General features: G+C 37.0%; 1 protein-coding gene across 1 annotated transcript; it reads left to right on the top strand.

Annotated features, from left to right (window-relative positions):
• Nucleotides 1-272: 272 nt before the first annotated feature.
• LOC137633281 (large ribosomal subunit protein uL23-like) lies at nucleotides 273-12,612 on the top strand. The gene is made up of 5 exons (XM_068365491.1): nucleotides 273-391; nucleotides 8,311-8,810; nucleotides 8,972-9,099; nucleotides 10,001-10,136; nucleotides 12,452-12,612. Exons 1-5 carry the CDS (start codon nucleotides 379-381, stop codon nucleotides 12,575-12,577), a joined length of 903 nt encoding a protein of 300 aa, XP_068221592.1. The 5' UTR covers nucleotides 273-378; the 3' UTR covers nucleotides 12,578-12,612.
• Nucleotides 12,613-13,000: the final 388 nt, after the last annotated feature.

Genomic DNA, 13,000 nt, shown 5'->3' on the forward strand with positions numbered 1-13,000 from the left:
CAATTCAAAGTAAAATATAGGATGCATAGATTTTGTTTGGAAAATAATTATATTAACTGACACATTTGAACATTTATAATGTTAATTTTCCCGAGTAAAAATTCATACAGTCTCTTGGCGTATCTTACATTCTCGCGATTTACTCATTTCATATAAAGGAGTAATTTTTCAATGTTGCAATCAATTCAAAGTAAAATATAAGATGAATAGATTTTGTTTGGGAAAATAATTATATTAACCGACTCATTTGAACATTTATAATGTTCATTTTCCCGAGTTAAAGTTCAGAGACGCTTGGCGTATGGCATTTGTTAGTCAGCCATCTCAACAGCGCATGCGCTCGTGAGGTCCTTTGCACAGTGTTATAGCAGAGAAAACATGCCACCCAAAGGTGAGAGATAAACATAAGTATTTTCTTAATATGTGTTAATATTTAAGCGTGTTTTGTGTTCTGGCAGTAAGGAATATGGCTTGCCTGACCCATATGTGCTATAAAATGACTTCTGTAAGTAATAATATAGTGTTAAAATAGATGTTTTTTAAGTGTCACTTGGCTCGCACGTGTGGCTAATCGGCGATTTTGGACGATAACTTCAAGTGATGTTTCTGGTTCGATTTATTGTGTTAGATTTTGTTAAAATGGTGGTAATATTAAAGGTAAATCATTGAAACTTACCAAATATATAGCAAGACAGAATAATACCAGAGTAACCGACCTTGGTACATAACACCGGAAAGCCGTGTCTTGAGTATGGCTGTCCCCTTTATATAATTAAGTTTTAGAATCTTGGTCACCTTATATTAATCCATTTTTATATTCGTAACTGGTGTATATCACCATTTACAACTTTGGCTAACAAGGGGAGACGTACAAGTTGCGAGAGTATTTGAACGGTGCTTGAGTAAACATTTGGCAAATTAGATTTTATAGACAAGATCTGATGGTTTGGAACTATATTATATTAGTATTATCAACATTGTTATTAGTAATATAATTTTATAATTATTATTACTATTTTTGTTCTTAAGTTATAGTCAAGAGACGCTCCAATGTGCCCTTGTACCTGAAACAGGTTGCAATTATTGGTTCCTCCCTTGTGCAATAAAAATGGGACTGACTAACCTCAATTTCCCCCCCAACCCACAAACCATGTCCTTACCTAAAGGGGCTGACATCCCCCCGGCTACCTCCCAAACGCTGCCAGGAGCCTTTGTATAACAGCGGCCAGCTCTTCGTGTTGATTAAAAATGGACATTATCTAACCTAAACTTTCCTCCCGACCTTACCTACAAGTTGTGTCCTTACCTACATTCCTAACGGGAGAGGCAGATGCCCCCTTGCGACCCCCCCCTTACACTGCCATATTCTACAGGTGGCCCCTATCATGCATATACTCCTGCTGCCGTATTCTAAGTTAGCAATAATCATACGTACAGGTGGCCGCTAGCGTACATTCACCCCAAATAAAGAAAATGGACAAAGAAAACCTAAACTTCCTCACGAAACCTACAACCTAACAGAAACTAGCACCCCCTTACACTTCTGTATTCTCAATCCTTGGTCATCAGAATTAAAGGAGTCCGCAATCATACATTTATTGGAACTGAAAGGCACTACTGCTAACAGACTGTTGGAGGGGATGTCTATTGGCTCGCCTACCTGTTAAACCGGTTACCTTTTCTGGGGTATGTATATCGGCCTCCTGTTTGTATTATGGCTAACTTAGAATATGGCAGCACATACACATACACACCCCGTTAGGTATGTAGTTAAGGACACAGCTTGTAGGTTAGGGGGTAAGTTTAGGTTAGTTGATGTCCATTTGTAATCAATGCATGAGGAAGTGGCTGTTGATATACAAAGGCTCGCCTATTTATCGCATGTCAAGCAGCGAGTGATATGGCATCTACGGTATGTCTACCATGACAATGTCCCTAATTTGGAAGGCAGCCGACAATAATATAAAAACTAAAGGGTCCTCTTTGCAGGACGAGCAACTCCTCAGTTTTGTCCGTACTGCATTGACAATAGCAATGTCATTTGATTGCTCGTTGTACATTGATAAAATACATGTACAGTATCACGAGTTTGGTTAACTGAGGTTTATTTAGGTCTTCCCCTTGGTTAAAGGCGCAATCATTTTACTGGATGTGGTATTAGAGATATTTTGCTTTGTTTACTAGGAGCCTTTGTACATCAGCGGCCAATTCCTCACACGATAAAAAATGGACATCAACTAACCTAACCTACAAAACGGGTGTGTTACCCTCTTGCACTATCGTATTGTAAGTTAGACATAATACGTACACCCCGTTTAGTATTAGTGACACGTAGGATAAACATGCAATGTAGGGTAAAATCTCTGGAACATTGACAAACGGTTGCACATGTTGAGTAAACACGTTTTAGTTCACTTCCCCTTGCCGACTGTGCAGTTTGGTCAGCAGGCCTGCCGATCACACATCAGAATCCTTCCTGAATGTTACTTGTTAACCACAATTTATTTTGGTATATATTTGAGTGCTAGTCTGCCGAATTAATTCAAATTGCTCATTTACTGGTTTGTGTACAGTCTTATTATGCTTCACATACAATTCAATTTGACATCTTTTTGTTCCTCCTCTGGCAAGTGGTGCATGTAACTCTACTGGCTTCAATCACATGGGTTCAGGTGTTGGGCAGAGAGTTTAACCTTTTCATCAGCACCTCCTTAGTTTTCCCTATTCTAGTTTTTATTTTATTTTTCTATTCCTTAAACGGAACGATTCATTTTATCTTCTTTTCCTCTTCATGTTTGGGAGTACAAGAATTATAGGCAGGGCTAGGTGAAGTGTTTATTTGATAGCTAGGCAAACCTGTATTCTCCAGTCTCCAAATCTTTCCTTTAGTCCTGTTATAAACTTAAAAAGTTTCAATACATAGAAATTGTTAGTTTGAGGTATGATTATCAACACCTGTGCTCAAATAAAAAATAAATCCTGTTTGTAGATTTGCGAAATATATATTAAGATATGTAAGTTACGGGTTGTCCAAATTAAACTTTAACCTGCATAAGTATGGACATAAATCCAATATTCCCCTTCTCATATGAGACCATTGCATCCATTTGTAGTGAGTAAGAAAGAGATGGGCAGATTAACGGATGATTGCTCCACCTGGTCTGATTCTGCATAATCTTTCCAGACTAAGCTCTCTGGACAAATTCTTGCACAACTTTTTTTTATAGAAATATAACATACTAAGTTATTGGTTGACTGGCAAAATCTAACCGAGTCCCTTTGGCGTAGATGATGATGTTACTGAAAAGTAAAGTTGCTGCAATTGGTTAAGGTTTTAAATTATTAGGATTTTGTTTAGGTTTTAATTTTGTGTGAAAATCAATATGATGTTGAAGATTATGCAATAATACAGTGCAAGTTTCTCAGACATTTATTTGAAGTAATTATTGAAGAAGTTATATTTGCCTTGCTAAATGTCTGGATCCTTCCTTTCAAATGTTTTCTTGCATATCTTTTCCCATTGTTAACTATTACAGCTGGTTTATTTGTAGTCTATAACGTGTAGAATTATAGTCATAGCCATTATGCAATGTGGTAAATAATCATCCCCGTATATATTCTTGGATAAAGGGTGTAGTTGTGTAGTACAAAGGACATCATTATGAACAATTGCCTAGAGAATATTAAGGAAAAATCCTTTTTCCTATGCATCCAGCAGGCCTTGTCTGCCATTCTACTATGACCTGGCTGGTTTGAATAATTTTGTAACTGGCAGGAAAGGATACTTTTCCTAGTGGTAATTTGATGTATCTGCTCTAGAAAATTTACCAAGTTTTAACATGGTATCAATAACATAAAAGACTGCCTTAAGGTTTATTCTAGGGTTTTTTATGACTAGCAGGAACCTATAGCATTTAATTGGTCATAGACCTCCACCACAAGTTATTGTCTTCAAAAAACTTTCTGACGAATAGAAAATACATCATGCACAAGTCGTGATCTTCGTAACTGTTATTTTGCTACTCTATATTTTGACCACTACTGGTGTGTACTTGAAGGGGGGGGCGTTTGTTAGAACTAATTGGGTATAGGTATTGGTAAGCTATGGTGTTGTTTAAGAAGGAAAGAATAGAGTAAAGAATATATTATATATAATGTGGAAAACAAGAATTAGAATAAAGAAGAAAGCTAAGGAGGTACCGATGGAAAGGCGAATCCCTCCGAACTGAACCGGTAGGGGGTGAGGAGGGCTTAGAAGGAACCTGTAAGAGGAGAAGATCAAGAGGTAGACAGAGAGAATTAGATGGCAAGGTAAGGTGAAGAATGATATGGGGATGCCTTTGATCAAAGTCATTGGAGAGGGTGCATCAGGCAATCGACCCCTTAATGTAGGGGTAACGGTGGGGAAGAAGTTGGTTGGGTGTATCCTTAGTCTTACGGTTTGTCAAGATATGTTCAGATGTAAAAGTAAGAAACTGATGCTTGAGGGAGTTTAGTTCCCCTCGTTAGTTGAGGGCACCATTCTACCGTAAGTGAGGTTAGGTTAATGAGGTTTAGACGGGTCTGGCAGATGCGATTAGAAATTGAATTAGGATAGGTTAAAATTTTGGAGAGCAGTTTCACATTACATTGTAGTATTGTAGAGATAACTACAAGCCTTTGTGGGTATTGGCAGGGTAGGAAATTTCTTACATTGGAAAAAGTGGTTTAATGCTTTATGGCTTATTAAAAAATATTTTAAAAATCCGAACCTTTCTTTGGTATTTTTTACCCGTTGCTAAGTTTCAATAGATGTAAGGTGGGATTTAGATACCATTATCAGGGCCTTCCGTTAACCAGATATAAGTATATTTGTGGTTTTAAGCTTTGCTGAATACAAAAATATTTGTTAAATATAAGCTACAGCTTGTTCAAATTGAGAGGAACCCTGCAGGGGACTGGTCTTGATTACTTAATGCCCTTCTCTCTCATGAAACCATTGCATCCCAAGTGTAGTGAGTAACAAAGAGATGGGCAGACTAAGAGTTGATTGTTCCACCTGGACTGATTTTGCATAATCTTTTCAGACTAAGCTCTCTGGACAAGTTATTACGCAATTAGTTTATTAAGTTACTTATGAGTAAACTTACTGCAAATGTTTACCATTTCATTAGAATTTTGTTTACAGTTTTACTTGATCGTGGTGTAAAAAAATTGAAAAGATATTGCTGTTTAGGCAAGAATACTTCCTCTTGATATTTACCGAAGAAAATATGGAAGTGAGTTATTGCATGTGTTATATTAAATATGCCTTATCTGATCCTTCCTTTCGGGTGTTATGTCATTTTATACGTTTTCCCTTTATCAACTATAGCGGGTTAATTATTGTAGTCTATAACCTCTTGCATATATGGTCGTAATCGTTATGTAATGCTGCAAACTAACATCCACAAATATATGCTTGAGTAAAAGGTGATTGTTTGTAGTAGAATGGACTTGGCTACAAAGGATTTCCTTGAAAATTAAGGAAAATTCCTGTTTTATATTCACCCGTAATGAAAAGGATTTGGGGTTGCAATTGTTTATAGGTACTGGTAGGTCATAACCTTATTCGTGCTCTTATGTATTACAAGGAAAAACATGGATTTGGAGGAAGGTGGTTTAGTTAGTTCGCCCTTCATCTTGTCTGTAAATTGAAGACCGGATCTATAGTGTTGGTATTAGGCAAATTATGGTTAGGTGTTTCTGAACCATGGTATGGAAAATAACATTGCATAGTTCTAGGGTACTATGTCAAACGGTTGCATGTATTGAGTAGTCATATCATAGTTGAGGTACCTCGCTTTCAGGCCCCCCCCCCCCCCCCCAGTGGTTGTATGCCAATATAGGTAAGTTTAATTTGTGGTACCTTCCACTTCGGTTAGGAAAATGCCTTATGGTGCAGTAATTTTGGCTTGTCAAATCATTGGATAACATTCTCCAAATACTCTTGATCCTTTCAAGTTATATGTTGTTAAATATTAGCAACAGCAGGTATAAAATCTGTCCAGAGCATTGTTGTACTTGTCCAAATTGAATGTAACTGTGTGGTATTGGTCTCGATTGTATTAACCCCTTCTCTCATAACACCATTGCATCCCATGTGTAGTGAGTTGAAAAAAGATGGGGAGATTAAGTGTTGAATGCTCCACCTGGACTGGTTCTGCATAATCTTTCCAGACTAAGCTCTCTGGACAAATTCTTATGCAGGTTTTTTTCATTTAAATGTACAATTTAAAATGGTAAGTTGATGCAAATTGATAAAGTTAATTGGAAATTTTAAATTTTTACTTTGTGGTGTGAAAATCTACAAAGATGTTGGTATAGATTATATTGTAATACATCCAGGCATAACAGGTGCTTCCTGGTAGAGGGTTTTGTGATCCACCTGTTTGCCCTACGGCTAGACAGGAAGCTACCCAGTTCACCCCCTCGTGAATGTTCCAAGTTGCGTTCCAACACCTATGGAATCACTTGGGTGGTTGCACCCTGTCTCCTTTCAACCCTGGTTCATTGGCTAAGTGGGAAAGAGGCTGGTTTGCTGGACTCTGATTGTTTTGGTTGCCTCCCAGACAGCATCATGGTAAGTTTTTTCCCAAATCTGTCTTGAGATCCCAAAGAGACTTCTTTGGCCCTCACTCTCCCAGGGCAGTGGGCCGTTCTGTGTGATATAGAGAGGTTCTTCTAGAGTCTGATCGTCTCTGACGGAAGGGGATAGATTTCTCCTCATGCGTTGCCTGCGCTTCGTAGTGGCTTGCAACATTCACGATACCTCATCCAAGCCTTTTGAGAAGGCCTCTGCCAAGGTTCTGACTTGCACACTTGGTCAAACTCGGACCCTGCCAGTTTATGACCCCAGGTTTGGATCCTTCTCTATCCTGTCATTATGTGATACGTGGAGTGGCACAGAGAGAGGAGGCCTATTTCCTTGTGATGGCTCTGCAGTGCTATCTGTAGAACCCCACACCTCAGACCTTAGTGTTGGCTACTCGTCCTCAGCACGGGCAGAATCAAGGTAAGTGTCAAGAACGCAATCTCTTTGAACTTTAGGTCGAACTCTAATTTTTACAACACGACTGCCAAGTGTCAGGTTCCAGCTACGACATGACTCATATAGTCACCTTATATTTTACACAAGTACCCACAAGCCCCTTGTTGTCTTTTTGCTTGGCTCCTCAATTACTGGTGTAGCAATCCCAGATCCCCGTATGGGACAGTAAGCATCTTGTCTAGGTGATGTATAATGTATAATATAAGCCATTCTTTTATTTATTTTTTCCCTCTTTTTAAGGATGAAGTGTTACTTGCTGAATCTGACTTAATCAGCACTTCTGAGCTCTATTCTTTAGAACCTAAAGTTCTCCATCATCCGTAGACGAGGGGAAAGATGGTTGATCGTATACTGTACCAACCCTTTGGTGGTCATATATTTTATAGCAGGCTACGTTTTCCTTTTCCTTTGCTCCCATATTTGACAACGTATAATATTTCCAGGGAAGAAAATGAATCTACCAGTTCAGATTTTAAGGGGACTTTGATCCACCAAGTGGTGAATCTCCCTATTTCCGTTGAAACAAATCCTTGATATTGTACTTTCCGCCTCAATCACCCCCTGTTCTAAGCTGATAAGTCATGAGACTGGCTGAAGATGCAAAGTAGGATTTTTAGACACCATTATTATTATTATTATTATTATTAATGCCTTCATTCTCATAGTAGAAAGATCCTTATCTAAAGTGTTTTTAAGATTAGCTGGATTCAAAAGTCTCAAGATTTATATTGTTGAATATTTACAAAATTGCAATTTGTGCAGATTGAACATAGCTCTGCTTGGTATTGGTCTTGATTGCATCAATCCCCTTCTCTCTCATAATACCATTGCATCCCAAGTGTAGTGAGTAACAAAGAGATGGGCAGATTAAGAGTTGATTGCTCCACCTGGACTGATTTGGTATGATTTTTCCAGACTATGCTTTCTAGACAAATTTCATTCGCCTTTTTATATAAATGTATCTGATAATGAAAAAATATAATTGCTGAAATTAGGTAAGGATTTGTTTATAAATTTACTTCTGGAGTGAAAATCCTCTAAGCCAAAAGAAATTCAATGTATTATTGGAAACTGTGGTTAGCTTCCTACACTTCCTTTGAAAATAAGTCGGGTTTGGTTATTAGGCAAGGTCAGCAATTTGAATATAAAATCCTCTAATTTTATTAGCCTAATGGTATTTTTCATGAGTAACAAGAATCTTTTTTCTCTATAATTTTTTACAATTTTATTTTCTCTTACAGACGAAAAGAAGAAAAAACCTAAGCCTGCCGCTGCAGGTGCTGCTGCTGGCGGAGCCACAGGAGGCGCTGCAGCCAGTGGAGCCACAGGTGGTGGTGCCACTGGTGGAGCTACAGGTGGTGCCAAGAAGGGCCCCAAACCAAAGCCCGATGCAAAGAAAGCCGGTGCTGCTGGCGCCAAGGGTGGTAAGGCCGCAGGAGCCAAGAAAGCCGGTCCTGCTGGAGCCAAGAAGGCCGGAGCTAAGAAAGGGGCAGCTCCAGGAGCTGGCAAGAAGGGAGCCCCAGGAGCAAAGAAGGACGCAGCAGGAAAGAAGGGAGCCGTAGGTGGCAAGGATGCCGCAGGAAAGAAGGGTGCCGCCGCTGGCAAGAAGCCTCTGACCAAGGGAGGCAAGAAGGTAGATGCCAAGAAGTCATCTATTGCCGCTTCTAAAAATAAGAAGCTTGCCAAGGGCAAGGGAGGAAAGAAGGGACCAGCAAAGAAGGCCTCAAAGACTGCCTTGAAGGTAATTGTCAGAGAAAATTCTAATTTTATCAGTCAGTGAAAATGTTGTTAATGGTTGCATTTGTTTTGTTTGTGTTCTGTGAAGTAGTTTCTGTTGATGGTATCACATTTTATGCATCAATCCATTGTAAGGCACAGTAATAAGTATCTTTAAATCTCCAGGTCGTAAAGGGACGTTTCGGCGTAAGAGTTAAAAAGATCAGGACATTCGCACGCTTCCGTCGCCCCAAGACTTTGAGACTTCCCAAGAATACAAAGTTCCCACGTTTCTCACGACCAAGAAAGTCCAAGTAAGTTTGAAGTTATTTTTAGACCTAAGTTTCTGTTGTTTACTTATGAAGCCCCATGGCCTTGACTATTTAGTACAGAATAGCCTTAAAAAGAGCAGCTGATGATTTTTTTTCCAAATGTTAAATTTAAAGTGACTACACCTTCAACATATGTTAGTTCTAAGTCTTTTGCATATAAATCCAAATCTATTTCAAAATGTTTTAATCTTATCGTACCTTAGAGCCAAATTATAAAGTAAAGTTGCCATAAAGTTATCCTTCAAGGTTGCAAAAGTTTTGAATTAGTATTTTGTAATAGATACAGTATTTAAAAGCTTTCAAAGTGAGGGAATGAATGGTAGAAGTAGTTGCTGAGGGTGGAAAAGTAATCTTAAAAAGAGATATCATATCTGGTTTGGTTGAATGCACATTTAGGTTGCCATTGGTATGTTGTGACTTGAAATTGGTCAAATACATGTTGATTTATACTTTTCAAAATGGGATAGTATTTTGTTCAAGTAATTCTATCATATTTTGAAAGTCACTTGTCCCATTGGTATTAAATATGCTAATCAAATGTCAGTCACTAGATGAAACTTACGACCTTTTAAAGCCTTGTCTAGGTTATGTTTATCTGGTTAAACTAAATCATTTTTGTATTATGTACTTTTCATGGAATTATTGTAAATAATTTTCATTTCATGAAGGCAATTATTTAATCAACATTAATGGTCACACCTTTTTGACCTAAAGGTTTTAGATTAAGAAAATGTAACCCAATCTTAGAATGCAAATAGAATTTACAATTGATGATTATTTTATAATGGTAATATTTTTAAGAATTAACCATGTAAGATTAGAACAGCTTTTCCAACTTTTGTATTTTTAAGATTTATATGCAACTTCAAATCCTTTATTTCAGGCTTAACTCGTTCAACATTATCAAGTACCCCTTGACCACTGAGTCCGCCATGAAGAAGATTGAAGATAACAACACCCTCGTATTTATCGTTCACTCTTTAGCGAACAAGTATCACATCAAGTCTGCTGTTAAAAAGGTAAGGCTCTCTGTTGGTCCTTTTTGGAATCTTGCAAACTTATAAAAGATTGAGGCAAGGAAAGTAGATGTCATTATCCTTTTTGTTCTCAAACAAGGAAAGATATTCATGTTTTACAAAATTAAAGAAATCAACCCATGTGTGAAAGTAAGGTATGTCAAGCAGTGGGCTCTTAATAAATTTTTTGGAATCAACTGTGTGCTCACTGATTGGCACAAGCTAGACACGAATAGGTCTCTCGGGTAGCGATAATGAAACCACAGCTACAGATGAAGAAATCAAATATTTAGTTTAAAAGTAGACGTCATTATAAAGTCCTTTTGTTTGCAAAGAAAGAAAGAGATTCATGTTATTGAACCTACAAAAACAAATCAAATATTTACTAATGTGCAAGTTAATGTTCAAATATAATGTCACCCTTCAAGGGATTGGTCCTGATTGCAGTAATCCCCTTCTCACATGACACCATTGCATCCCAAGTGTAGTGAGTAACAAAGGGAAGGGGAAGAATAAGAGTTGATTGTTCCACCTGGACTGATTCTGCATAATCTTTCCGGACTAAGCTCTCTGGACAAAATTTTTCAATGGTAGTTTCAAGTAATTTTTTTTTAACTTAACCAGTTAAACAAGATTTTTTTCATGTTGAGACTTTCTCTACATGGTTAAGATTTTTTTTTTAAAATTTTCCTACATATCTACTTGTAAAAATTGGTATGGTTTTGTAAGGATGAATTAGTGCTTCCTCTTGACATTTTCCCAAAAAGCCAAAGATGGTTGAAGTTTATATATTATATATTCCTTAATCCTTCCTTTCACCTGTTTTTCTTAATATCATTCTCGTTGTCAACTAGTAACTGGTTTTGTTGTGGAGTATCAATATTGAAGTCTGTACCCTCTTGTTGATATTGAGAAGTTAAAAACAGAATGTGTACATTTTTGTCTGGTTTGCTAAGACTGTTCGGTTTGTGTGCATCATTTTAACACAATAATATCCGATGATCTCTTGGAAATGCTACCAAGTCGAAGATGAATATCTTGGTCTTTTTATGAACAGACTTGTGAAAGTGAAGTCTGATCTCCAACATATCCAATTTCAACAGCAGCAAATTGTTTTATGAAACATCTTGGGTAAATATAGTCTGATTTCTAACATATACACCATCCAATGCCGAGATTGTTAAAGCTTTGGAAGATCTTGTAATATATAATACTTTTGACAGTCATAAATTTCTGAAATGTAGCATTCCATGAACTTAAAAAATTTTATTCCCTTTCAAAATACTTGTTGATTCTGTAACTGTACCCAAAGTGTCCTTGGATAAACAAGGCAATTAAAGTAGATTTAGTCATTATCATGCAAAAAGATCAGGATATTGTTATTGTTATTGATCCTTTGTGAAATTGTTGCTAAGTGTTGGTAGGTAAACAAGGCAAAGAAACTAGATATCGACATGATTCATACCCCTACATTCTCAAAGGAGAAAAGATCCTGATATTTACATTTCTAATCCTGAATACAGAAGTCAATCTTCATCTAGGTAAAAATAAATGAAGGTTGTCCAAATTAAAACTAGCCCCGCTTGATTGCATGAATCCCCCTCTCTATTTTGACACCATTGCATCCTAAGCGTATTGTGTAACAGAGAGAGGGTGGGAGATTAAGAGTTGAATGCTCCACCTGGACTGATTCTGCATAATCTTTCCAGACTAAGCTCTCTGGACAAATTTTTATGTAACCTTCAATTCTTATAAATATACCTGTTACCAATAATGTTCTGTAAGTTTAGTTGACTTTTCTGTGGGAAGGATTTTCAGATTTCTGTACATTTCTGCTTGGTTGTTAAGGTGAAAATGTTACACAATCTTACAAGGGCATTTTAAATGCCGACGTTTATTTTCACTGAACGTAGTAAACAAGCTAAGGATGGAGTGTTGCATATTGATACCAAATACTATGTATTCCTTCATCCTCCTTGTCGCCTATTATTCCCAATTTAACACGCACTCCCTCGTCAACTAAGTATTTCAACTCGGTGGTTAAACTAAATAGTTGGACATTAATGATGAAGGCAATGTTGATATTTTGTAAAAGAATAAACTGCCATTGTTTATTAGATATTTTTTAATTTTGTAAAGTTTATGAAGATAATTTTAGTAGTTTTATATAATTTGTATCTTACTCCTTGTTTGATGCAGATGTTTTGGTTGGTTGCATCCAGGATTAATTTGCAGGTTGGGAAATATATTACCATTTTGTTATATTTCAATTATTATTCCATTTCATTAAATTAATGGTATTTCTTTTCTTCCAACAGTTATATGAAATCGATGTTGCCCGCGTCAATACACTACACAGACCTGATGGATTAAAGAAGGCATTTGTCAAACTAGCGCCAGATTACGACGCCCTTGATGTCGCCAACAAAATTGGTATCATCTAAGCTGTGTGTTGGTTAAATAAAGAAAAAAAAATACATTTATATTGTGTTCTTTTGTGTACAAAATATTTTTATTCACCAGCATTGGGTTTTGGGTAAAGAGGTAAGCTGTCTATGAGTACTGGGTAAAGAGGTAAGCTGTCTTATGAGTAATGGGTAAAGAGGTAAGCTGTCTATGAGTACATTCAAAGTTGTATAATTTACGTAGTGCAAGTATTAATGTACTACACTACTTGAAGAAAGTCTGCTTTGTTTTAGTATTGTAACTCAAAAAAAATTCATTAACATGAGTGAAAAAAAGAAATCATTAACATGAGTAAAGGAGTTCCCTGGTGAATCCATTACCTGGGAACTAAGTTGCCTGCTGCTCTCAAGTATCAACGTTTAAGCAGCGTGCTGTCATACATAAGAAAGTCCATCTGATAT

This window comes from Palaemon carinicauda, chromosome 42 (assembly GCF_036898095.1).
Source record: "Palaemon carinicauda isolate YSFRI2023 chromosome 42, ASM3689809v2, whole genome shotgun sequence".
Lineage (NCBI taxonomy): Eukaryota > Metazoa > Arthropoda > Malacostraca > Decapoda > Palaemonidae > Palaemon > Palaemon carinicauda.

Excerpts from the sequence above, each read along its gene's own strand:
- LOC137633281 (XM_068365491.1), top strand. Across the intron at positions 8,811-8,971 it reads CCTCAAAGACTGCCTTGAAG|GTCGTAAAGGGACGTTTCGG; the intron begins GTAATTGTCAGA and ends TTAAATCTCCAG. Across the intron at positions 10,137-12,451 it reads TCAAGTCTGCTGTTAAAAAG|TTATATGAAATCGATGTTGC; the intron begins GTAAGGCTCTCT and ends TTCTTCCAACAG.